Source organism: Ailuropoda melanoleuca, chromosome 10 (genome assembly GCF_002007445.2).
Source record: "Ailuropoda melanoleuca isolate Jingjing chromosome 10, ASM200744v2, whole genome shotgun sequence".
Classification (NCBI taxonomy): domain Eukaryota; kingdom Metazoa; phylum Chordata; class Mammalia; order Carnivora; family Ursidae; genus Ailuropoda; species Ailuropoda melanoleuca.
The window spans coordinates 50,353,515-50,379,532 of NC_048227.1; the positions used below are offsets into that span (position 1 = coordinate 50,353,515).

Consider the following 26,018-nt stretch of genomic DNA (forward strand, 5'->3'; position numbering starts at 1 on the left):
ATTGGTTGTTTACTGTTAAAATCAAAACATACTTTTTAATACTTAACTTTACTTAATTTTCCTTAACTTCTTTAAATATATTCAAGAACTCCTGGCCTGTTTTATTTAAGCAACTGGAGTCTGACTGGCCCACTGAGGGTAGTTTCCAAAAGTAATTTTGAGAAGAAACATGAAGAGGTAAATCCTCTATTTTTTTTTCCAAGCTGGTTTCCCCCCGTCAGTCTGCCATAGGAAAGATTAATCTACACTTACACTATATTATCAGCACAGCAGTGAAAGCCATAGGCTTCAAGTGTAAAAATTTCATTCCATACAAGTTGGTACAGCCACTTTGGAAAACAGTGTGGAGGTCCCTTAAAAAGTTAAAAATTGAGCTACCTTATGACCCAGCCATTGCACTACTGGGTGTTTACCCCAAAGATACAGACGTAGTGAAGAGAAGGGCCATATGCACCCCAATGTTCATAGCAGCATTGTCCACAATAGCTAAATTGTGGAAGGAGCCGAGATGCCCTTCAACAGATGACTGGATTAAGAAGTTGTGGTCCATATATACAATGGAATATTACTCAGCTATCAGAAAGAACGAATTCTCAACATTTGCTGCAACATGGACGGCACTGGAGGAGATAATGCTAAGTGAAATAAGTCAAGCAGAGAAAGACAATTATCATATGGTTTCTCTCATCTATGGAACATAAGAACTAGGATGATCGGTAGGAGAAGAAAGGGATAAAGAAAGGGGGGGTAATCAGAAGGGGGAATGAAGCATGAGGGACTATGGACTCTGAGAAACAAACTGAGGGCCTCAGAGGGGAGGGGGGTGGGGGAATGGGATAGACCAGTGATGGGTAGTAAGAAGGGCACGTATTGCATGGTGCACTGGGTGTTATACGCAACTAATGAATCATCGAACTTTGCATCAGAAACCAGGGATGTACTGTAGGGCGACTAACATAATATAATAAAAAAACATTTAAAAAAATTCTCATTCCATCATTTATTCAGTGTGACCCTGGTCCTCCCTGGGTCTCCCTTAATCTTTCCTGAGCTTCAATTTCCTCGTCTACAGAATGGGGATAACAACAGTTGCAGGAGTAAGTGAGAAAATTCCCATGAAGTGTTTGACAAGAGCCTTCATCAGAAGTATGAACACCACCATCACCATTCTGAAATGGAGAATGTGAGACCTTAAAAGAAATCCCAAAGTCTTGGGACACTGACTTGCTACACTAGCCATGGTCCCCTCAATTTTCAGCTAAATATATATCCATGACATTCACTGCACCCCTGCAACCATCTTGAAAGGTCTCCCACTGGCTACATTTGAGATAATTTGAGCAACTTTTGTGGATTATAACACACTGGGGGGAAAAAAATCCATGTATCCACTGTTATGACATAAGAAATACATATGCTGGTCTCTGCCCCCAGTTCCAAACACAGAGCCCCTAAAAGCCTTATAAAAATGCCTAAGTGATACAAGCACTAGAAGCATCTTTTGTCTTAATGAGGTGACTCTGGGTGGGCTCCTTGGATGGCTCCTGGGTGGTGGCTGGTCACCAGAAAGACCAAACCTTGATTAGCAGCCAGGAATTTTCACCCCACCCCCCCCCATCCTCCAGAGAGAGGAGAGGGGCTGGAAATGCAGTTAAAGATTGATCATGCCTATGTGAGGACACCGCCATAAAATCCCAAAAGTATGGGGTTCAGAGAGCTTCCAGATGGCCAAATGCATCCATATGGGGAGGGTGACACACCCCAACTCCACAGGGACAGGAGCTCCTGTGCTCGGAGCCTCCCAGCCTCACTCTACGTACCACTTCATCTGGCTGTTCATTTGTATCTGTTAACGTATTCTTTAATAAACCGGTGAACATAAGTGTTTCCCTGAATTCTGCAGAGGGGGAAGGATACAGTCTGTGGGACTGAGCCCTTAACCTGTGGGATATGACACTGTCTCTGGGTAGCGAGCATCAGAATTGAATGAAACTGCATGACACCCGGATCGTGTCACAGAGAGCTGCCTCCTGTGGGAGAAAAATGTCCACACATTTGGTGACCAGAAGTGTCAGAAATGAAGTGTTTTATGTTAGTACCAAAGGCGATTCACAGGAAAGAAACACACAGTAGGGAAAAACTGGGTTTTCTCCCATGTAGACAGGAAAAAAACAGAGTACTTCCCTTTACAACTGTGTATTGTAGTTTTGTAGGAAAAAAAGTCCTTCTTTTTTGGAGATGCATACTGAAGTATTAAGGGGTGAAGTGTCATGATTTCTGCAGCTTAATTTCAAATAGTTCATAAAAAAATATTCACAAAGGTTTATATAAAGAGAAATAAAGCAAGAAAGGCAATAATTGGTGAATCTGGGGGAAGGGCATATGGTTATTCCCAGTGCCAGGCTCTCAACTTGTCTGTAGCTTAGAAAATTTCAACACAAAAAGATGGGGGGGTGGGAACAGACAAGATCAGCAAATAAACAGAACATCAAAAGTTAGGGCTGGGGGCGCCTGGGTGGCTCAGTCCATTAAGGGTCTTCCTTCAGCCCAGGTCATGATCCCCAGGTCCTGGGATCAAGCCCCACAGAGGGCTCCTGCCTGCCTCTCCCTCTCCCTCTACCCCCCATTCGTACTTGCTCTCTCTCTCTAGTGCTCTCTCTCAAATAAATAAATAAAATATTTAAAAGAAGAAAAAAAAAGGGCTAAAAGCCAGAGCAGAGAGTTGCAAAGGAGCCTTTTACTTTTTCATATTTTAAACAAAGTTATTATGTGAAATACAGGCTCCTTATACAACCAGTTACAGCAAACGATGTAGGTATCTTTCTGTGTGTCTGGAGAAATGTATGGAAGGATGGCCCAAAGTATTAGTGATGGCAATCTCTACCAATTAAGATGCCAGGTGATTTTCATTTTCCACTTACACTTTGTATTGTCTGAAATTCTTATAAGGACAAAACATCATCTATACGTAATCAGAAAAAAAAGGTAAAGTTATTTTCATTTTGAAAAAAAAATTAACCATATCTGCAGGACCTCCTTGTACATTTTCTACAACTTCCTATGAATCTATAATTATTACAAAATGAAAAGTTTTTGAAATTGACCTAGCAATATGTGTATTCTGATTTTAAAAAGATGGAAAGATAGTAACTGTGACCAATAGATCAAGGTTTTTTAAAAAAAACCTTTGAGCTACTAATGGCCATCAAATATTTATTCCAGTCTCTCTTTGGTCAAAAAAAAAAAAAAAAAAAAAAAAAAGGAGCTTCAAATATAAAGTCGTGCTCTTAGGAATATAGCACTTTAATCTTTTCTTGTTCTAGGCACAGGGAAAGAAGGGGCAGAGCGTAGAGTTCTCTGGATCTCTGACAAAATGCCTCTGTACTCAGAGCACAGGGGATGCCCACCCCCCCCAGCACTTCCCAGGTGCCACATGCAGCAACCCAAACCCTCACTGAGGGCACACAGGTCCCAAGGCACCTGGAAGGCACAGAGCAGCCTTCTAAACCACAGAACCATTTTTCTCTTACCTAAATCTCTGCCCTGAGCTGAACACCCCCTCCATTTATTTTCCACAAAGACCTCGCAGAAGAAAAAGCACGCCTACACCTTTCTTTAAAAAAAAAAAAAAAAAAAATATATATATATATATATATATATATATATACTTAATAAGAAATAATAATTTTGCAAGGGGGTAAGTGGTCACCTCCTCGAAGGCCTCTGCACTAGCTTCCGGCTTCCTGGGGAGACGTGTGTCCTGCTGCTCAGGTCACACGAACTGAAAGCTGCTGCTCTGCGACACGAACAGAGGGGGCTCGGCTGCTGGCAAAGGCAGGGCTGCGGGCCGGCAGTCAGTACTGCAGTGGGGAAAGGGGAGCACAGCCTGGGCAGCTGGGCCGGATCCCTTCATCAAGGGGAGGGGGCACGAGAGATCTAGAAAACGCTCAGACTCCAGAGCACAAAATTCAGTCCCGGTGCCCTAACTGCCCCAAAGCTGTCAGGCTAACCAACAGGACTGGGTCAGGAGTGGGGACGCAACAGAGACAAGCAGCTGCTGGGTGGCAGCCTCTTCCTTCAACAGGAGCCCCTGGGTGACCGTATCTTCCAGCGCTGGCTGCCAACGCCAAGCTCCACAATGGGCTTTCAAACGTGACCCACTGCGTCTATCTAGCTGCTTCAGGCTTTGTCCGTCTTCAGTGCTGTTTTCTCCTCTGTTCCTGACTTGGAAAGTCCTCAATAATTCCCTGTTCCTCTCTCTAGGCAGCCCTTGCGTTCCAGTCGCCAATCATCAACAACCTCCTTCTGGTCCCCAGAAACACGGTGCCCTCCCAGAGCCCTGCACCCGCAGCCCAGTTAGGTGCCACGCCATCGTACCGCCAGTGGGGCCTCCATAATAGCACCCACCGAGCCAAGGCAAGGCCACTCATCTCATCCCAGCACTGCCTTAGGAGGGCCACTGCCGCCCCATCCCCTCTGCTGCAGAGAAACTGGCTCAGAAAGCACAGGCCAGGGGGCGTCGGGAGTTGCAGGGCTGACGTCATTACCCGGGCACCCAAAAGCCTGGCCCAGCTGCTCTGTTACCAGCAAGGGAGACCCCCTCCTCCCGGAGCTGCTAATTTGTCAGAGCCTACGGGTGAACCTCTGACCCGTCAGAGCCACTTGGAGGAGGGGCAGCAAACCATAGGGACCATAGTGGCTTGGGGTGCCTGGGGCTCACCTCTTTCTTACATCCCCTCAGAGGCACACAACGTGTAGCCTAGGCTCTGGCCCTTGTCCCGTACAAATCCCCAGGCAGGGGGCGGACATCTCTGGCAAAAAGGAAATCTCAGACCAAAGTCGACACGGGACTCATACAACCACTATCACACAAAAGCAACAGACGGAATGTCTACACCATGAAGCCGGATTATGGGGACAGACCCATTTTAATTAGCACAACAGATATCCTGTAAGGTGTAAAAGAAGAAATTGCAATACAAACCAAGGGGGAATATTAAGAAAAATATAGAAGTTGAACACAATAGATAAGCAGCGCAATGGACGCAAGAAGAGAATAGAGAGACACAACGGAATGTCAGAAAGACAAATCCACCCAGAAGGAAGAAGAAAAGAATGAAGGAGTATGTTCAGAGATAGAGAATATAAAAGCAGAGATTTCAGTATCCAGGTAATAAGGGACAAGAAAGAAGAAGGCTAAAACAAAAAAGAAATGGAAGTATTTGAAGAAAATTAATAATTCCCCAGAATTAAAAAAAGATTCAAGACTTCATACTACAAGAGTTTAGAAAGGACCCAACAAGATACATAGGGACCCACACCAAGGCACATCATAGTGAAATTGAAGTATACTGAGATTAAATGCAAATTCTAAAAGCTTCCAGAAAGAGAGAGAAGAAAATCAGGCTAACATCAGATGTTTCAATAGCAATACTGATGAAGAAAAAGAGGGAGTGATATTCTTAAAGCCCTGAAGGAAAAGAACTTTGAACGTAGATGTTTCAAACATGAGGGCGTAATAAAGACGCTATCAGGCGTGCAAAGCCACTGGAGGTTTGTTGCATGAAGTCTCAATGTGAAAATATGCATCAAGAAAGTGCTCAAATAAAAGGATAAATAATCCTGGAGGAGAAGATAAATGGGAAATAAGGCTAATCAGAAACTTCGTAAGCTTTGTTACCTAAAAAAGAACCAGAAGAAAAGGAAAGGATTTCCAAAACTCCAGAATTAAAACATTAGACAACAAGAAAAAAAAAACAAAACATTAGCCAACAACAACACACTTGGGATCGGGTCTGGGAAAAGAGAGACCCAAGATTCACGTGAACCTATAAGATCCTGATATTATCAGAGGACCAACACAGCATTTGAGAAATGATAATAGGGATGAATAAACTCAAATTTGGATGGTAAGAGCAACCACCCTAACAACAAAAATAGAATTTGTTTTAAATGATAAGAAAGTTTCTTTTTATCTATCCATTAGAAAGCAGGAAACAAGGAAAACATTAAAAACCAAGTATAATAAGGAGAAAAAAATATTAAATAACATGTTAGGAAAAAATAAGTTAAATAAATAAATAAATAGGATGTTAGAGATAACTCATAGTTAAGCAATAATTACAAATGTAAATGAAAAAAACGCACCAAATAAGGACTCTTAGATTGGCTACAGGTAATACATTGCCTATGAGAGACAGATAAACAAAAAAATAGAGAAAGAGGATGGAGAAGGGTATCCCAAGCAAATATGGACCAAAAGAGAGCTGGGGAATCAATCTCGGTATCTGATAATATAAAATTCAAGAAGTAAAAAAAAAGCAGGGGACACAGCCGGGTGCTATATATACCGGGAAAAGAAACAAAAGAGTACAAATGCGATCTTTCACACGATACGTATTAACCATATGATCTCTTACATAAAGCAAGAACTGACAGCAGGAAGAAAAGATAAATCAACAAATACCCGTGGATATTTGAATCCACCCCTTTCAGAAACTACTAGAACAGGCAAACAAAAAATAAGCAGAGATATACCAGATCTAAATAGCCCACTAAACAAACGCTCAAGCAAGGAAATCTAGAGAGCTCTTCGCCCAAACGGAGAATATGGAATGATTTGCAACATTCACAAAAACCAGCCACACTCTAGGCTAAAGCCTCAGTAAATTTCAAGGAATTAATATCACAGAGACTATCTGTTCTGATCACAAAATTAAAAACAATAACAAAAATCAAAGCTTTAAAAACTTATATATAGCTAGATATTAGGTGAAAAAGAAAAAGAGAAGGGAAAATTAAAACAAACAAGGAACTGAATAACAATGAAAACACAACTCACCAAATTTGTGAGACACAACACACAGAAAAACATTCCTCTGTTAAATACACTGCTCTGTTCATTCTTTGATGCCAACATGAGCGAATGTTTCCCTAAAAGTCACCCAAACAGAACATGGAGCACTGTGGAAAAGCTCTCACAAAATCTACAGCTATCTCCCTTGTGGCCTGCTGGGTGCTCTGCCCCCCAGGATTCAAGAGAGACAAAATATAACGCTGCCTAACAGAAATCTCAAGGGAAAAACCACGCAGAGCAATGGTACACCCACCTTTATTAATAGCTGCCTAGGAGGCCTAGCCAAGCTTAACCTAGGCCAATTCTACAACAGGGAAAAAATACATGACCCTGAAACGTACAAAAGTCCACACCCTCTGGATCCCCCATTAAACTGGATGTAAAAATCAACAGACCCTAGAATCCAGTCTCTCCTCTAAGTATCTGCTAACGACCAGGCACTGCTGATTTCATACCCACTCCCCCAACACCAAGAGGAAACCCTTCCCACCCTGTGAGATGAGGAACTCTCCCTCTGACATTATTGTCGTGAGAATAAGACACGTGTGTACAGAAGTACCTGGTAGGGTAAGTCAGCCATCCTTAAGTAAGTTTCCATTTTCAAACAGAAAGGAGACAAACTGGGGACACCATTGTTAGGTCTTGCAAACTGATGCAAAATAATAGCATCTTTGGAGTCAATCTCTTGCTGTTTCCTGCCAAAACCAAAACAGACATGAACAGCAATCCACGTGTTATACATTCAACTCCCTGCGTTCCCCAGAGGTCCCCGGTGGGTTGGAGCTCCTCAATGAAGCAGCAGATCTGTTTGTCGCGGGGGCTCACCCCACCCAGCAGAGTGGAAGCTTAGCCAAAACACCAGAGAACCGCACAAACGATCATGGTGACCCCAAAGGCTTGGAGAGTGACTGTGTATCAACCTCCTTGGGATAACTATAGCCTCTGGGGCAGGAAGAGCGCTTGTACAGGCCCACCTCTCCAGCTGGCTATGCTTAGCGGCCAGACACAAGCCCAAGGGATAAAAATGAGAGTGTGTGTGCTTCCTGGGTGTCAGGCATTGTTCTAAGGGCTTCCCAGGCATTATTTCATTTAATCTTCACAATAACTTTACGAGGGAGCTACTACTGTCATCCATGGGTGATAGATGAGGAAACTGAGGCAGAGAGGATTCCCTTGCCCAAGGTCACCTTGCTAGTATATAGCAGACCCTGGACTGAATCAGGCGAGCAGAGTCTATGTTCTTGACCCCTGTACTGCACCATGAAATTGTCCCTAGACCCCAGGAATAACAGCGCAGGTTTACTCTGCTAGGAACCAAGTCTGCAGGGAATCTGAGACCCTGAATATTCTGGTCCTCCTTCCAAACTCCGTGTGCCCTCACCTGGCCTTTCACCTGTGTGATGCCAAGGAAGATGGCTTCCGGGCTCTCTTTCATCTTCTCTAGCTTCCCAGGGTCCCCACTCTCGCCACACAGCATATAACTTAATACCCCTGCCTCTTCCCTTCTGTCTCAGCCACACGTCTAGTTTTCCCTTGGCTACTTTTCTGGGTGGGAGGATTTCCCTGGTACAGCTTTTCAATGGATACCTTATAATTGAGAAAATGCTAGATTCCAAGTATGCAGACCTGGGTTAAATCCAAGCCCTGCTTCCTACCAGCCACATTACTCTAGGCCTCTCTTCCTCTCACCCACAGCAAGTGAGGGCAGTACCCATTCTGCGTCAATTAGCATGAGGATTAAATTTTAAAAATCTCACATCACTCCAAGTTTAATCCCACGCCTACTTCCACCCAAGCAAGCGCAAGCTCTTTCTCTCATCCGCCCATGGAGCTCACCTACTGCAGCGTCTGTGTTCAGTAAAACAAACTCTTTCGGAGAAGTTTACACCAAAGCGCCCATTCCACTTAGAGCTCAGAATGACTCACTTTGAAAACACTGCTCAAGTCAAAAGAATACAAATATTTGCTGTTTTCCAGCAATATTTGCTATATAAAACAAAGACTTTCATTTAGATGAAATGTTGGGGAGGTCAGATCCTAAAACCAAGATGCCTCTTAGACTGTTCCCAGAGAGCGCAAACTAGATTTGGCAATTATCTGACTTTGTCTAGTCAAATAATTCAAGTCACAGAGTGGTATTTTCATGTAAAGTAGCCAGGCAAAAATTTAAGAACTGGAAAGAGAGGAGATAAATATAAAATCTGCTCCACTGCACCTGAGTGGCACAGTCCTTAAGTGTCTGCCTTAGGCTCAGGGCGTGATCCTGGAGTTCTGGGATCGAGCCCCACGTCAGGCTCGTCAGGCTCTTCTGCTGGGAGCCTGCTTCTTTCTCTCCCACTCCCCCTGCTTGTGTTCCCTCTCACGCTGGCTCTCTCTCTCTTAAATAAATAAATAAAATCTTAAAAAAAAAAAAATCTGCTCCACTGGCCAGAAACATCTAATTCTAACTGTTAACTTGGCCCATGTCATAATAAGAATGGATGTGGGGGGCACCTGGGTGGCACAGCGGTTAAGCGTCTGCCTTCGGCTCAGGGCGTGATCCCGGCGTTATGGGATCGAGCCCCACATCAGGCTCTTCTGCTATGAGCCTGCTTCTTCCTCTCCCACTCCCCCTGGCTTGTGTTCCCTCTCTCGCTGGCTGTCTCTATCTCTGTCGAATAAATAAATAAAAAATCTTAAAAAAAAAAAAAGAATGGATGTGACAAGCATATGCCAATGACTTTGTATACATGATGCATATTCATTTATTTCATTCTGAAGTAACACCATAGCGTGGATATTGTTATAGTCTGAATTTAGTGTATTATATTATACAGCAGATAAGGAAAGTGAAGCTCAGAGAGGTTAAATAACTTGTCCCAGGGATATCACTATAAGATTAGGTCATTAATAGCTCCAGATCCCAAGCTCTAAGCCTTTCAACAACACTGAAATGGGCAATTTCTCAGTTAATTCTATCCAAACAGCCAGTTTGACTCAGGCCATTCAAGTCTCCAACTTTCTGATGAAAGTTAAATAGCTAATGATGGCCAACTTTTATTGAATGCTCACTGACATGTCAAACTGTTCTAAGCAATTCACACGTGCTAACTCAATCAACTCCATAAGGAAGGCTACTGTGATTACCCCCATTTTACAGACGAGAAAACCAAGTAGCCAAGAAGCTTATTCTCATGTCCAAGGTTCCATGGCTAAAAGCAAAGTGCATGTGAAGCCACTCTGGCTCCAGCGCCCTCCTCCCACACATCAGAAACTACTCTCTAACTAAGGATCAGAGGAGTAGGTGTTTTATAAAATACCTGGACAGCTGTACTTTCCAAAGTGGCTTTATAGTGAGGGTTATATAAGAGAACACCTAGGGAGCAACAAGACCAGCCCCTACTCCCATCATGAAGGAGACCACAGAAGACCATGCTCCTGTGTGTGGCCGACGAGCTGCTGGTTTATGGAGGTCAGATGTTGGCTGACCAGGGGGCTGCTCAGATTCCCTAAGTTCTCTAGGACAGGCTGGGCCCAAGGGCCCCAAGTGCAAAAGAGCTACCAACACCACAATCATTATTTAGTCATTCAATTTACAAACAACACATTTTCAAATGGATTGGCTTTAAGACAGCTGCTAGGCTGTCACCACTCAGGGGAAGTAAAGTAGAGAGCTGAGACAATATTGGGTTAAAAATACTGCTGTGGGAAAAGCAGGCATAAAATCCAAAATACCTCCTTTGCACCTTTTACTCCTTCATGAAACTTCCTAAGTAATTCTCACCAGTCAACTGTCCTTTACACGCTAGAGATTTGGCCACACACTCAGATTAAGTCTCTCTGGCAGAAAATCCAAGTCAAGTGGTAACGACTTTACTATTGTCCATATCCTCAGACACTGTGATCATTTCAAGGTGTGTTTTCCATCCTGCAGATTCGGGACTGTTTTGTTTTGCCTAAACTATGGAGACAACTGACACTTAGATTTCACCTTAAATGGAAGTCCCCATCAGGTAACCTCTGAATGGCAGTCCCAGACCTTGCTCAGTCTCTCCCCCTGTCTTTCTGTGCCTCTAGAGGCTGTCAAAAACTCAGGTCCCTGCCACAGGCCTGTCTTCCCTGGGCCATGCCCCAATTCTTTACGTTTCTCTTCTTCTCCCCGCTCCAGGCTTATTTCGTCATTGATACTTTTCTAGGAGGCAGCGGCAGCGGGGAAAAAGTGCAGACTCGGCACACACATATTCCCAGGTCTGGATCCTACTACGCTTGCTGTGTGATCTTGGGCAAGTGGTTTAACCTCCCTCCCTCAGCTGTACCTGCCTTCTCTCTGAAAGGGGAATCAATGCGAGTAAAGCACATCTGTACCGAGTCCCTACTGAGGGATCAGAAGTGGGCAGCCATTTCTATTATTTGCATGAGAACAGGGTCTTCTACAGCTTTAGACATCCGTCAAGAAACAAAAGCGAATAAGCCAAGGGTTAAAAACATCTCTATCTAAATAAACATTCAAGTAGTCCGCTAAACGGAGAAGGACACATCTGTGGGCAGAGGGCTCTTCTGTGTCCAGCGACCACACCTGCCAGGGCGTGGCCTGCTCCCAGGATGAGCTCTGGGCTCCTTGCTGTTTCTGCAAGGTCATTTAAGCAAGGTTTAGACTTGGTCCTATGAAGCCTTGCCTTCACTCCCTCCACAAAGAGTTAAACCGGCGAGAAGCCACATGGTTCTGGATCCTGAAAAGGTTCTGGACTGAAATATAATTAAGAAACAACTGGGTTACCATTTAAAGTACGGCACAAATGTTTTGGTTTTTTCATACAGCTTAAAATCTAACTGGAAATAGAGTTCTAAAACTAGCAAAAATAGGAAATAATCTAGAGAAATTCACTTGAAATTCACTTTAAAAATCTTTATGTGGTTCAACTAGATGATTCGAGGCACCTGCTAAGTGAGAGAATTTGGTGCACATAATAAGCTTAAAATGAAACTTCTCAGTTATGGCTAAATAATAGTGAAAGCCAATACATTTCCTCAGATCCTAATGATTTCCCACCCTCTCGGAGATTAGAAACTCAAAATACCTAAGTTAGCCTGTCACAAAGTCCTGGAATCCCCGCAGGCCTGTTAAAGGTCACCTATCACTGTCTTTGTTTATAAGCTATTGTGTAGGACACGGTGAACACATTTGTCACTACTTAAAAAATACTGGCCAACAGGGATTCTGAGCTATTGAAAACTGCCCGTTTCTGGTCATCTCCCAGGGACAGAGGGCTTCAATGCATGGAAATTTTAACCATAAATTGATGTTATCAGTGAGCCAAAGGACCATCCCAGGAGCCTATGGCATTACCCTATTCAAACAAAGATCTCATGTCCTTCTGGATGTACCAACAGTAGGGGCCTCCATTTTCTGGCATTTCCAAGTCAGTCCTGTAAACATTCTGCGGCAGGCAGCCTATGCAACTGTTTACGGCACTGGGTGACTCCCGTGTTCTTGTCAAACACGCCCATGTGCTAGTCTGTCCACGGATCTCCTGCTGTTCACACAACAATGGCACTGAAACCCCAGGATGGTGCTTAGCTTGAAATACCTGAGCAGCCGATCACCAGGTTAAGGCTGCAGCAAAACTGCACACTACTCTACCTGACCATGCCTCTTATACAGGGGCCCAGAGGTCTCTGGAGCTTTTGCAATTTCAGCCTTTTGATGATGTTGAAATTTGGGGAGGGATGGTGGAGAACTAACCCTTAAGTAAAAGATAAGGTTAGTAGTTAACATTCCAGCATTATTGCCTATAAACAAATAAGGCATTTCATAAAAGTGTAACTTAGTATCTTCACCAGGCCTCATTCTATTGTTGCAAACACTGCACTTAGTATCTTACTAAGGGCATTTCCTAATAGACTATTTTGTTCCACAACAACCCGGAGAATTTTTGCTCTTAGCACCTTAGGACTGGGAGACAAATGTTTTCCCCTCCCACTACCAGTTTAATTCTCCTGTCAACTGGAAACTGCCCCTCAGGCCAGGTGACCACGGACTGCCTCTAGGGAAGGGTAAGGGCAGGATTCTTGGGCATTTGCGAGGCGTGACCGAGAGGCTGGCACGGTCCCCCCTCGCGCCAGCCCTGCCCTGGCCAGGTGCCCCTCTCGGCGCCCGTGAGCGGGGCCCTCTCTCCGGCTCACCTAATGACCAGGAGTTCGTGGAGCAGATACGCAGCTGCGGCCAGCAAAGCTCCCCCGGTCAAGTAAAGTGTTTTCTTCCACCAGGGATCGGAGCCCAGCCCTGCCATGATCCCACCGTAATCCTGCAAAGGGAAAGCGATGATGTCCCCATAAAAGGAGAAGGGCTCCTCGGACCCGGCCCACCAGCCGAAGAAGGAGACGCTCTGGTTCCAGCTCAGATCCACCACGCACGGCCTGGACGAGGCAAAGCCAACCCCCCAGTGCATGCTGCGCGGCTGGCTGCGGGCGCCCCTCCCAGGGCCCGCGCCGCCCGCATGGGAAGGGGCCGGAGCGGCCCGGCGCGGGCTCAGCTGCACGCTGGGGGCGCGGCTCAAGCTGAAAAAAAAAAAAAAAAAAAAAAAAAAAAAAAAAAAAAAAAAAAANCCCAGGGCCCGGGGCGGCAGCAGCGGCCGCCGGCTCCCCCCGCAGCGGCCTCTCCGCGCCGCTCTTTGTGTCGGCGCCTGGAGAAGGCCGCGTGATGTCATTGCTCCCCGGGGCAGGGAAACAGAGGCGGGATAAAGTCACCTACCCCGCGCCCTGCCCCCGCCCCGCATCTCCGCGGTCCGGCGGCCTCCGCCCCGGCCGGAGCTGCAGGGCTGGGAGCGCCCGGCGGGCTCCGCGCCTCCAGGCGGCACGCCCGGGAACCGCTTGGCGCGCTAGCGCTAGGGCTGCGGAGGTGCCTGAAAATGCGGCTCCACCGGGAGGAAGCTGCAGGCAGGGCCCGGATTTCCGTCCCCACCAAGCCCCGGCCCGCCCTCCGCTGTCGCTCCAGCCCCTCCCGCAGGCCCGAGAGCGCGGAGCGCGCGGGACTCACCTGGGGCCGCGCCGAGTGGCAGGCAGGAAACGCCACCCGGCGGGGGCTGGGAACGAGGGCCCGGATTAAGGTCGGGAATTAGATTGTTCGGGCCATTAGGAAAGTGTATTTGCATAATTTATAAAAACACTCTTATTACAGTGCACAGTTACCTGGGTCTTGGCCGGGTGCTCACGGAGAGATGGTTGGTTTGACAAATAACAACAAAAATGTACTCTAGAGAGATTTCCCCTCCGATAGACCCCGCTCAAGGCTTTCCCCTTTAAAAACATTATCAGGAAAGATGTGGGGTGTTCGGGTTTGTTTTCCTTTTCTTTTCGGTGCAGAAAATCTGCCAAACGTGAGTGTGTGTGTGTGCGTGTGTGTGTTCAATTTTTTTTTTTCCCTTAACTTCATTTCTAATTTCATTTTGAAAAGTTAGTAAGTCCAAACAATAGGGCCAGGGTACCTGGGTGGCTCAATTGGTTAAGGGCCTGCCTTCTGCTCAGGTCATGATCCCAGGGTCTGGCTTCCCGTTCAGCAGGGAGTCTACTTCTCTCTCTCTCTCTGCCCCTCCCCACCGTTCATTCTCTCTCTCTCTCAAATAAATAAAAATTTAAAATTTAAAAATTAAAAAAAAACCAATAGTGCCATGTTTCATAGTTTTATGATATACACACAAATTTTAGCAAGAGCATCAATAGCTTAAAATTGTTTGGAGGAACTGAAAAAAAAATCAAGTAAGGGATTTATCTATCACTCCAAAGGTGAAAGATGGATATAGGAACCCTCCAGCCTTTTGTGTGAGGGGGGCAACACTGGGGTAACGGGGGACTCCCTTTCTATTCTACCTACCACACCAGGCCCTTAGAACAGCAGTGAATGCTGTCATGTTCCTAAAATATGGGCTTTTTGCCAGTGTGAAGGAGCTATGGAAGGTGCTAGCCATGCACCAGCTCTTGCAGAGTCCCATACACCACTGCGTCCGGATGCGTGACCTGTCTGGAAGAAGCCGTGTGTGTGCTTGGAAGCGAAATTCCCATGAGCAGGTTTCAAGGAGTGGAACCCAAGGGCCTGCTGGAGTGACGGAGGTGGTCACCAGATTCTTCCAGGGAGAGGGACCAGAAGGCTTCAGGGCCTTGTTCTCAGGAAGCAGAGTGGGCAAGTTTGGAATCAGAGCAGAAATGCTGTGTGCCAGTGTGCCTGGCTGGCTCAGTGGGCAGAGCATAGGGCTCTTGATCTCCAGATGGTGAGTTTGATCTCCATGTTGGGTGTAGCGGTTGCTTAAATAAACTTTATTTTTTAAATTTTTTAAATAAATAAATTTAAAAAAGAAAGAAAGAAATGCTCTGTGCAGAGATGAGACAAGGAGCTCTGCACCAGCGATTCTTCCTTCTTCTTCTACGCCCTTCCCACATAGCACTAAGCCTTTGCTCTCATTAAATGTTGAGACAATATTTAAAGAGTGACTGTTATTTGGTACTGAATTATTTGCCTGAGTGTCCAGGTTCAGTCATGGGGCTAAGCATAAATTACCTGCAGTGAAACAATATGGAAGGCAAAAGGGAGAATCAATACTGGCAAACTCGATGTCCAGGAAACAAGTTAGAAACCAGATGAATTTAATGTTTTGATCCCAGAGAGCCACTTGCTGCATTTTAGGCTCACAGCTCTTCTGGGAGGCAGCCCTGCCCCACCCACTCCTGGAGGCCCGTGGCCAACTGCTGCATCCTGGTCCTATCAGATCATCTTTGAGCATTACCCGGTCTTTAGTTCAAATGTGGTTTAGATCTTCAGAGACGCCCTGAAGTGAATGTCTTTTAGGTGCACATGTAAATAAAATAAAATTTCACAAGAAAAGTTAAAATGTCATTTTAATCTGATGCGGATTAAAATTTAACTTTTAGACTATGATGATGTGGCATAGAAGAAAGATTATGAAAACTCAGCTTGTATAAAAGTGAAAGCAGGCAGAGTAATCTCTGAGGAGTCAGTAGACATAAGAGGTGGACAAAAGTTTGGTATGAGAATGTCAGAACAAAGCTATGGGGAACAAGGAAACAGCTACAGCTGTGAAGGCACACCAGCCAGGCGAGATTAGACGAGCCCTACGTGGCCAAGCTGCTGCACAAAGGGATGCAATCCAGCCACAAAGAGGAGGAGAGTATGGCTCGGAGGCAGAGGCTCAGCTCCAGAGGAGTGGTGGTGGTGTAACTCACAGCCAGAGGGGAACTGAACAGAACTGAGTCAACAACTGAGTCTTCCACGAATGCCTCCTCACAATCCCCTGTGTAGAGCAGATCCCAGGCTGAGCCCCCAGTGGCTGTGCGGGACCCCTGCCCTGCAGGGTGAAGGTGTAGGGAGCTAAGTATGTCTGCCCTCCAGCTCCCCTCCCAGGGCTCCTTCAGCTACTGAAATGGTATGAAGACTACAGATGCCAGATGGGCATCTTCATTCCACCTCTTCGACCACCACCACCACCAATTCTGACAGCCTTGACGTCATAACCACGGACATTAGCTCCAACCTAGAGGGATCTTGTCATTTTTCTTTTCCAAGGACTTTGTCTTATTAACTCTAATTGAGGTTTTACAAGTCAAGAAAAGGGAAGGGACTAACAGCTATTGTACACCAGACCTGCCTGTCTGGTGATCTTTTTTTCAGTAACTTTTCAAAACAACCTGTAATAGATAAGTATTACCATCCCCATTGACAAATGAGGAAAGTGAATGGTGCACCATTCTATTCTGAACTATGTCTAACTCCCATTACTATAAAGCCTCAAATACCTACCAGTTATACTGTCACCTTTGGAAAAAGGTGGATTCAGACAGTTCCTTATGCTAATACTGCTATGCCTGTTTATGCCTGGCTATGATGATATAACAAGGGACAAGTAAATTGGTGCTTCCCAAACTTGTACATGTATCAGCGGCAGCTCTGCCATAACGATCAAATAAGGGACAATCAGGTCAGTTCTACTTAAATATTGGTGTGCATATGAATCACTTGGGATCTTTCTAACACACAAATTCTAACTCAGTAGTTCTGGTGTGAAGTCTGAAATTCTGTATTTCTAACAAGCTTCCTGGTAAGATTAAACCATACTTTGATTAAAAGTGGTCTGGGGGTGCCTGGGTGGCACAGCGGTTAAGCATCTGCCTTCGGCTCAGGGCGTGATCCCAGCGCTATGGGATCGAGCCCCAAGTCAGGCTCCTCCACTATGAGCCTGCTTCTTCCTCTCCCACTCCCACTGCTTGTGTTCCCTCTCTCGCTGGCTGTCTCTATCTCTGTCGAATAAATAAATTAAAAAAAATCTTAAAAAAAAAAAAGTGGTCTGGACAGGGGCACCTAGGTGGCTCAGTTGGTTAAGCATCTGCCTTTGGCTAGGGTCATAATCCCGGGGGCCTGGGATCTAGCCGGGCATTGGGCCCCCTGCTCAGCAGGGAGCCTGCTTCTTCCTCTCCCTCTACCATTCCCTCCCCGCTTGTGTTCTCTGGCTCTTTCTATCTCTCTGTCAGATAAATAAATACTTAAAAAAAAAAAGGGGGGGGTCTAGACCAACTGAACTCTACAACTGAAACTAATGATACACTATATGTTAATTAATTGAATTTAAATAAAATAATAAAAAATAAAAAAATAGGGGCGCCTGGGTGGCACAGCGGTTAAGCGTCTGCCTTCGGCTCAGGGCGTGATCCCGGCGTTACGGGATCGAGCCCCACATCAGGCTCCTCCTCAATGAGCCTGCTTCTTCCTCTCCCACTCCCCCTGCTTGTGTTCCCTCTCTCGCTGGCTGTCTCTATCTCTGTCGAATAAATAAAAATAAAATCTTTAAAAAAAAAAATAAATAAAATAAAAAAAATAAAAATAAATAAATAAAATAAAAAAATAAAAGTGGTCTAGGCCACCAGCTTATGAAAAGGATCAAAGACTCTGCCCAAAAGGCCCCCCCCACACACACACACTGCATGTTGGATGGTTCTTAACCAGCCCAATCAAGTCACAGTTCTCGATGAGTTTGAACACCAGACATACAGATAAATGGGTTGGTGCAGCAGAATCAGACATGTAGAGAAAATGAATCAAGACTCAAGAGGAGCAATTAGAAGAGACAGGAATGCATGTCCCTTTTGAGAGATCCTAGTCTAAGTGCTAGGAGCTGACAAAGGAAACCATGGGGCAGGAGAGTGGGGGAGGGGAATGGGGGGGAGAAGACAGAGGATCCTGGGAGATGAGTGTTAGCATAGCAACTTTCCAAGTGCCAACACAAAGAGCATAAACAAGTGAATACAATTCTTTTATAAATTTCATCGATACTTGAAAAAATTTATACTATACTTCATGTTTCAAAATAGAGTTTAAAAGATTTAAGGCCTTGCTACTGTGGTAATAATAAGTGGATGTGATGTTGGTACTATTGCTGGTTTTATATAATAAAATTTAAGATGCCATTTTATTAAAATATCTCTAAATATTAAAAATTAAAATGTTATTCAAAGAATAAACAATTTAATTGATAATGTTACCCTGGATTTTATTGTAAAGCTTCTGCTTTCTTGGCTTGACTTGTGGAGAATAGATCTAATACTACCCTACTCAGGCATCCCGAATCCTCACGACATTAGAGCTGGCAGCTAGTATATCGCCATAAGGTGACTTTGACTATCTACTTTCTGATTGGCTGGCCTTGTGCACCTTTTCCAACTACTAGAAAACATTTCCTGCAAAATGGAGTTGGTGCTGAGAAAATATACGCAAATAATAATCAGGCTCGGATGAGTGAGGGGCAGTTGAGAAGGTGGGTCATAAGAAGGGTTTGGGAGATTTTGAGCCTGAGCAGTGTATGAGTTTCCTAGGCCTGCCATAGCAAAATACCATAGCCTGGATGGCTTAAACAACAGAAATTTATTTCTTCACAGTTCCAAAGGCTAGAAGTCCATGATCAAGGTTTTAGCAGGGTTGATTACTTCTGATGGCCATCTTCTCTCTGTACCCAGAGATGGTCTTTCCTCTGTATGTCTGTGTCCTAATGTACTCTTTTTTTTTCCCTTTAGATATGTCTTTTTCTTATAAGAACACCATTCATATTGGATTAGGTTCACCCTAATGATCTCATTTTATTTTAATTGCCTCTTTGAAGGCCTATCACCAAATACAGTCACAGTTTGAAATACTTCAACATATGGATTTTAGGGGGAGAACAATTCATGCCCTATCAGACAGCTGGTAGAAGGCCCAGATGGAGATGTCTCCAAGTGTGAGGTTTAAAGAAGAGATTTAGGCCCGGGATTGAGATGGCTGGGGGTCATTAAAGACAAGGGAGTAGGCATGAGAATGTGAGAGTCAGCGCTTTGTGAGAAGGGAGTGGGCCAAGAACAGAACCCTGAGAACGCTACATCTAGAGGGTGGCCAAAGGAAGAGAGGCCCACCTGGGAAATTAAGAAGGAGAGGGAGCCAGGAAGGAAGCCAGATGGGTGTTGGGGCTACAGAAACCAAGATGTCTCAAGAAAGTGTGAAGTGGGATCAGTAGTGTGACATGCTCTCAAAAAGCAGAGTAAAATAAATTTAGCTAGCATTACTGACCTTGGTGGCTGAGCACATTCAAGTGTCAGGGGGCCAGAAGCTAGGCTTGAAAAATGAAGGGAAGGATGGTAAGTGTTGATAACACCCGCCATGAATTTGGCTGTGAAAAGGAAACCAAAGGTGACAGATAGTTGGAGGAGGAAATATAAATAGTTGCTCATTCTCTAAAAAAAGAGATGGCGTAATTTATTTTTAATATAAATATATGAAGACAGTACAAAATTCAATGGCTACAAAGAAGAATGCAATGAAAAGTAGATCTCTGTGCCCGATACTCTCCCCTTGCCTCCAGATGTGCTCTGACTCCTCTCCACCCTGCTCCTGGCCCCGGAGGCTGGACTGCATGAAGGACATCAGTGATTTCCTTGCACTGTGGCTTCTGATTGTATGCACTGGAACGTCCCTCATGCAGTTTGCCCCACGACAGAGGTTGGAGGACAGGAGGAGAATAAGGAAGTGATGACTAAGCCGTACGGTCTTCTCCTCCAGTCACCTGGGCCATGGCTCCCATCAGACAGCTCTCTCCACATTGCCACCTTCCGTGGGTTTCAGGAACCAAGGCCATACACCCCTCCTTCAGCAGGAGGGGTAGCAATGACTTCTGCTGCTGCCATTTTGCAAATAGTCTTTTTTTGCTCCTCTTCAAAATACCCACTGTAAGCATGACTTCAATTTCTTTCTGGGACTCTAAGAGACTCCTAGCTTTGTTCTTGTTACCCAGTTCTCCTCCCCAGAGACAAATACAGCCATCAGCTTCTGTGTTTATTCCCAGGGATATTCTATGCATTATAAAAGCATTTTCTATGTATACATGTACCTGTATATATACATATGTATATATTGTTTTAAATTATTTCTACACAAAATTGCATCATTAACTGCCTGTCCTGCACATTACTTTCTTTTCTTTCTTATCTTAAATATAGAACTTCTAAGCTTCCTGATTTTTTATAGCTGCATAGAAAATAGTGGTTACACACACACACACATATACATATATATTTCTCGAAGTGGAATTTCTGGGTCAAAGGAGCCATGCGTTGTGGTATATATATTATGATATATATTGCCCTTCGTAGAGGGCAATTTACATTCTCAATAGTTTTGAAAGTGTCTGTTTCCTCATACATACCCTTACCACACATATTCTTAAGTGTTTGATCTTTCCTAATTTGGTGAGAAAAGTGTCTCAATATAGTTTTAAATTTGTGCTTCTCTTATGTGTGAACTTGGGTGCATTTCTTTAAAATGCATTTGTATTGACTTTTTTGTGAACTGTTCATTTTTTTACTGGATACAAGTACTTTTTAGTGATTTATATGAGCTTCTAATTGAGAAAAACAACTTTGTCTGTGAATTGATTTGCAAATATTTTCCCCAGCTTGTTATTTTTTTATTTTTTCCTTCTATGGTTTCTTGGTTTTCTATCATAGTTTTAGAGAGCCTTCCTATTCTGAGTAGGGTGTTTCAAGCCACCATTTCAGATTTTCTTAGGTCACCTCAGGTGCTAGGTATGTCCACAAAGATAGAAACCTCTAGAGACAAGGTCCCGTTGCTGACAATGCAGGACACAAACCATCCACATAGACATTAGAGTTTCTCAGAAAGATGGGAGAACATGAGAAGGGGAAGAACAAAAGAGATGCTGTGACTGAGGGGAGTGATCAGAAGTAGAGGGCTGGCAATAGAGAAGGAGAGGACAGGACAGCCAGACTTGAGGCTTGGAGACACAATAGCTTTTACACAAGAGTATGGCTATGAGTAAAGAGGACACAAACCCCATCTCTCAATTCTGAGAATTTGAAACTTCCTCTCAAAATGGCTCCAGATGAAATCATATCCTCAGAGAACAGCCAGTTAAGGTAGCAGGTAAAGAAAATTTCAATGAAGACTTGAGAAGTAGTGTCATTGGTAAATCATGAAATGGGGCTTCTAGAGGTTGCAGCAGGAAGTGTAGAAGAGGGGGGCAGTGGGAGGTAGACTCATGTACGAAGAACTCAAGAAGGAGTCTCAAGGAGAGATTGGAGAAAAGAATCAGTATGGGGTGTCCAAATCTTGCTCAGTGACTATGGTTAGCAGGGATCCTTACTGGGCTACAAGAATGTCAAAAACACTGGGCCCTGGCAGGTCCCTGAAGCGCCAGTCATCTGGCCTGAATTGATCGGTTTCAAAGGAAGATGTCATCTCAGGAGCACAGAGAGACCTGCCTGTAGAAGAGTTGAGTCTCAGCCTCCTTTGACTGGTTCTCAGGGAAAGTTCTGGGTGCAAAACTGCCAGGTCCGCAGGCACTCAAGTAAATAAGCAAAGGCGGTAAAGGCAAAGGCCTGGTCACTATGAGGTGGGTCTGGGGGCCACCTCATGGTACGTGTGAGGGAGGGGGTAGCTAAGGGCAGGGAGGTAAACTGCTGGATATCCCACTAGATTAAAGCCATTCCCTTAAGCTCTTTGATAACACAGTTGAATATTTATCATCCATCCATCCATCCATCACCCATCATTCATCCATCATTCACCAGGCCATCTACTTATTAATCTATTTATCTCTATTTAAAAGTAGCATTATGAGTTGTAATTCTTTCTTTTAAAGATTTTATTTATTTACTTGGGAGAGAGAGAAAGAGCAGGGAGGAGGGGCAGAAGGAGAGGGAGAAAGAATCTCAAGCAGACTCTGAGCTGAGTGCGGAGCCTGACATGGGGTTCAATCCCATGGCCCAGAGATCAAAACTAGATGCTTAACTGACTGCGACACCCAGGCACCCCTATGAGTTGAAATTCTTTGAACATTGAATAAATCTGATTATTAATTAATTCAGGCTGGCCTTCCACCATGCCATCCTGATAAAACTAAGTCTAAGAACAGAATCCCAGAATATCTCTCCAACTCAATATAAAAAAGACTGACCAAAAATGGGGCACCTGGCTGGTTCAGTCAGTAGAGCCTGTGACTTTTGATGTAGGGATTATGAGTTCAAGCCCCATGTTGGGTGTAGAGCCTACTTAAAAAAAAATGACCTAAAGAGGCAATTTAAATATCCCAATTTTTGCCTTTCACAACTTTTGACAGCCTTCATGTTCACTTTTACAAACTACAGGAAAATATAGAATGACCATATTTTTCTTTTCCTGACATACTCTGCCAAGTGAGACTATATTTCCCACTGCAGTATTTTAGTACAGTAATTTTTAACCTTTTTGTGTGGTCATAAATCCTTTTGAGACTCTGATGAGAGCTATGGGACGTTCTCAGCAAAAAAATACATGCGCACACACACTTTTATTTCTTTTAAGGTAAAAGAAAAAAGGTTCCATGCCCAAATGGAGCTTGAACTCATGACCCCAAGATCAAGAGTTGAATGTTCTACCAACTAAGCCAGCCAGGTGCCCCAACAATTTTGTTCCCTATTTCAAGGGGTTTCTGGAACCTCAGAAGCCTGTCTGTAGATCCCAGAAAATGAATGGAGATCTCACATGATGTCCGTGAGTTCTATGTCCATTAGATTCCATCTGTCAACAAGTAACAAAAATTCAAGGGGTGCCTGGCTGAATCAGTTGATAGAGTGTGGGACTCTTAATCTCAGGGTCATGAGTTCAAGCTCCACATTGGGTGTGGAGCCTACTTAAAAAAAAATAAATAAAGAGAAAAAAGAAACAAAAATTCAGACTGAGCAAAATGGAAACATTTGGTGTCCATATTTACTTCATAACTCTCCCTCCCCACCCCATTCTCAGCTCTGCCACATCATCTTGAGAACATATTGTTTCTTTGGGTCCAACTGGTGCCTTTCAGCTCCTAAACAGTGGCTCATTTATAAGTGCTCATCCTTTTCTTGCTGGAATACAAGAGGTTTATTGAACTCACAATAAATTATTTTGCTTGATTTCCATGCAAACCTTCAGTGTCAGGACTTTTTATTTATTTATTTATTTTTTGATACAGAGAAGGCTAGCATGCCATTTGCATCTCATTAGTAATAATCAATGAAGAAGCTCCCTTCTAATAAAGTCACACTGTAAGTTAATAAAAGCAATTGGTTGGTTATACTAACACTTTCTTGCTTTTGGTCTTGTTTCCAACTTTATTCTTACATCGATATTCTCTTAGGATTCTTAGATTTTTCAGGCCTATTTCTGTAAGCTTATAATGATAAAAATACATTTTACAGAATTACAGGGACCTCGCCAGTCCAAGTTTGAAAAATATTTTCAGGAAGCATAACTTGCCCCTGTGCATGATTACCAAGCAATCTCTCTAAATCTCTATTTGATGCTTCTCAATGCTCTGTGGTCCTGGTCAACCACAGCACAGAAGCCCTCGGGAGTGTCCCTAGTAGACATCATAAATACACTTCAAATAGTGTCCAACATTTTGACTTTTTTGCTTGACTGAGATACTTTTGATGTGTAGTATTTTGATTCTTTTCCTCAATTTATCATTAATGCAATAGCAAATCCTATGACTATACTATAGAAAGTAAGGATATCATTTTATTCTGGTTCTTTAAAGCACTTCATCAAATTGCAATTAGCAGCATGTAGTTGTTTTAGCCATAGAAAAGTAACGGCACTCTAAGAGAATGGAGGCGATCAGCCCAGACTGTAAACCTTGTTGGGTTTAAATGCTCTGAAGATGTTCCCTTGCATACAGACAATTCAGAGATGTGCTAAGATGTGTGTGGTCAGGCTACTACCCTGACCATATGATGGCACAGACACCGGGTACAAGTAAAAAGCAGCGAATTGCACAGGCTCACAAATTAGACTGCCTGGGTTCAGATCCTGGTTGAGTCTTAATAGTTGTGTGATTAAGCAGCCCTGTGGAGTGGAGTGGACAGTCGTCCCTACTTCCCAGGGCTGCCGTGTAGTTTAAATGAGATAATGCATGCAGAGCCCTTCGCACAGGGTCTGGCAAAAGATTACACAGTAAGTGGCCAATATTACTTACAAAAATCTTTGTAAAAAACAGTATAAGACAGAATTTGCATTAATTGATGCAGAACTTCTTTTCTAGGCCAATTCAATATCACAGTATCACTAACATTTTCTCTTTTTAGTCTGAGACTTTCAGACTTAACAGAAAAATTGATGGACTAGTACAATGAAAGCATGTACACCCTTCACCAAAATTCACCAAGTAGTAACATTACTGCATATACTTTCTCTGTGTTTATACACAAGCATACACATTCTCCCAGAAACCTAAATAAATACAGCTTTTTCCAAAGTCCTAAAATGTATTTAATCTATCTTTATCTAACTGTTCTCATTTTCCCCTTATCGTTTTCTAACAGTATGGCCTGTTTTCATTTTTGAACCCTTTGAATGTGAGTTGCAGATATCTTGTTTTTCAGTACTTACATTCCCAACTCTATGCAGTTCCTAAAAATAAGGACATTGTCTTTCATAAACACAGTGTCATCACACATAAGAACGTTTATAATAATTCCATAAAGTTATCTCAGATCTAGTCTATGTTCAAATTTATGCAATGGTCTCAAAAATATTTTATAGCTGTTTTGTTGCTGTTCTGTCCAGAAACCAATCAAATTCTTGCGTTGCATTGATCTACACCACAGTTTGGGTCAGTTAACTTGTATGTGTCTCACATTTGAGATTCGTCCAACTTTTCCCTTGTAGAAAGTTTCTTTTAGCTAGTTCCTCTTTCCCCCCGAGGCCTGCCCTCCTATACCTAAAGTGGGCCACTCTTGTAAGGATCCCTAAATCACTGCTTGCCTTTCTATGCGAGCTTCCGTTCAATAAATGTTTGTTTAGGCTATTCTTCCCCATCCACTAAAGGGTAATAATGACTCTACGTCTGGATGTTGTGGTTAGACAAACTATAATAAGTTAAGATTTGATTTGGCTGTGATAGAAAACCCAAACAGCAATAGCTTAAGCAAGCTGATAGTCATTCTTTCTCTTTCTCTCTCTCCCTCCGTCCTTCCCTCCATCTCTCTCTCTCTCTCCTTCTCCCTCTCCTTCTTTTCTGTCAAAGTCTGGAGGTAGACAGCCTCAGGCTGATATAGTAAAGCACATATCAGGTTCCTGTCTTGTTGCTCCAGCTCTAAGTCTGAGCTGACTGTTCCCACTCAAGCTATCATGTCCCCCTTTCAGCCAGCAGGAGGGAGGACAGGGAAGGAAAAGGGCACGCTCCCTACTGACACTTCCTGAAAGGTACACATACCATTTCCACTCACATCTCATTGGCCATAATTAAGTTATATGGCCACATCTAGCTTCAAGGAAGGTCAAGAAATGTAGCTAAAATAAGAGGTTCTGTTGCTACAGAAGGGAAGGAGAGATTAGGGGACATCTACCAGCCTTGGCCAAGTCTATTAACAGGCAGGTGGTCAAGAGGGTCACTGAGAAGTCATTATTGGGGAATAAAAAAAAATGGAGGCTCTTCAGGCACTGGAAATGGCATGGCTTACTGTTTAAAAAGATGAAAATGGACCTATTCTTAGAAAAAGGGGAATTGAGAATAAAGACAAGCAGATTAAATACTTTACAAACTTCAAGAAAAACTGGATTTATTTCTTTGGGTTTTTATGAAGATAGCAGTCCCATAGTGAAATATATGTAAGT

At 43.7% G+C, this 26,018-nt stretch overlaps 1 protein-coding gene across 4 annotated transcripts in view; it reads right to left on the reverse strand.

Annotated features, from left to right (window-relative positions):
- FAXC (failed axon connections homolog, metaxin like GST domain containing) overlaps positions 1-13,886 on the reverse strand; it is a 78,160-nt gene extending 64,274 nt beyond the window's left edge. For 2 of the 4 annotated variants that reach the window (XM_034670883.1, XM_019802555.2), the window contains exons 1-2: positions 13,019-13,381; positions 7,416-7,551 (exon numbers count right to left, since the gene is read on the reverse strand). In XM_034670883.1, the coding sequence (XP_034526774.1) occupies positions 7,416-7,551; positions 13,019-13,284 (402 nt within the window). In that variant the 5' untranslated portion in view covers positions 13,285-13,381. Of the gene's footprint in view, positions 1-7,415; positions 7,552-13,018; positions 13,382-13,586; positions 13,838-13,871 lie in introns of those variants that run through there. The other 2 variants (XM_034670885.1, XM_034670884.1) reach the window with 2 other exon arrangements.
- Positions 13,887-26,018: the final 12,132 nt, after the last annotated feature.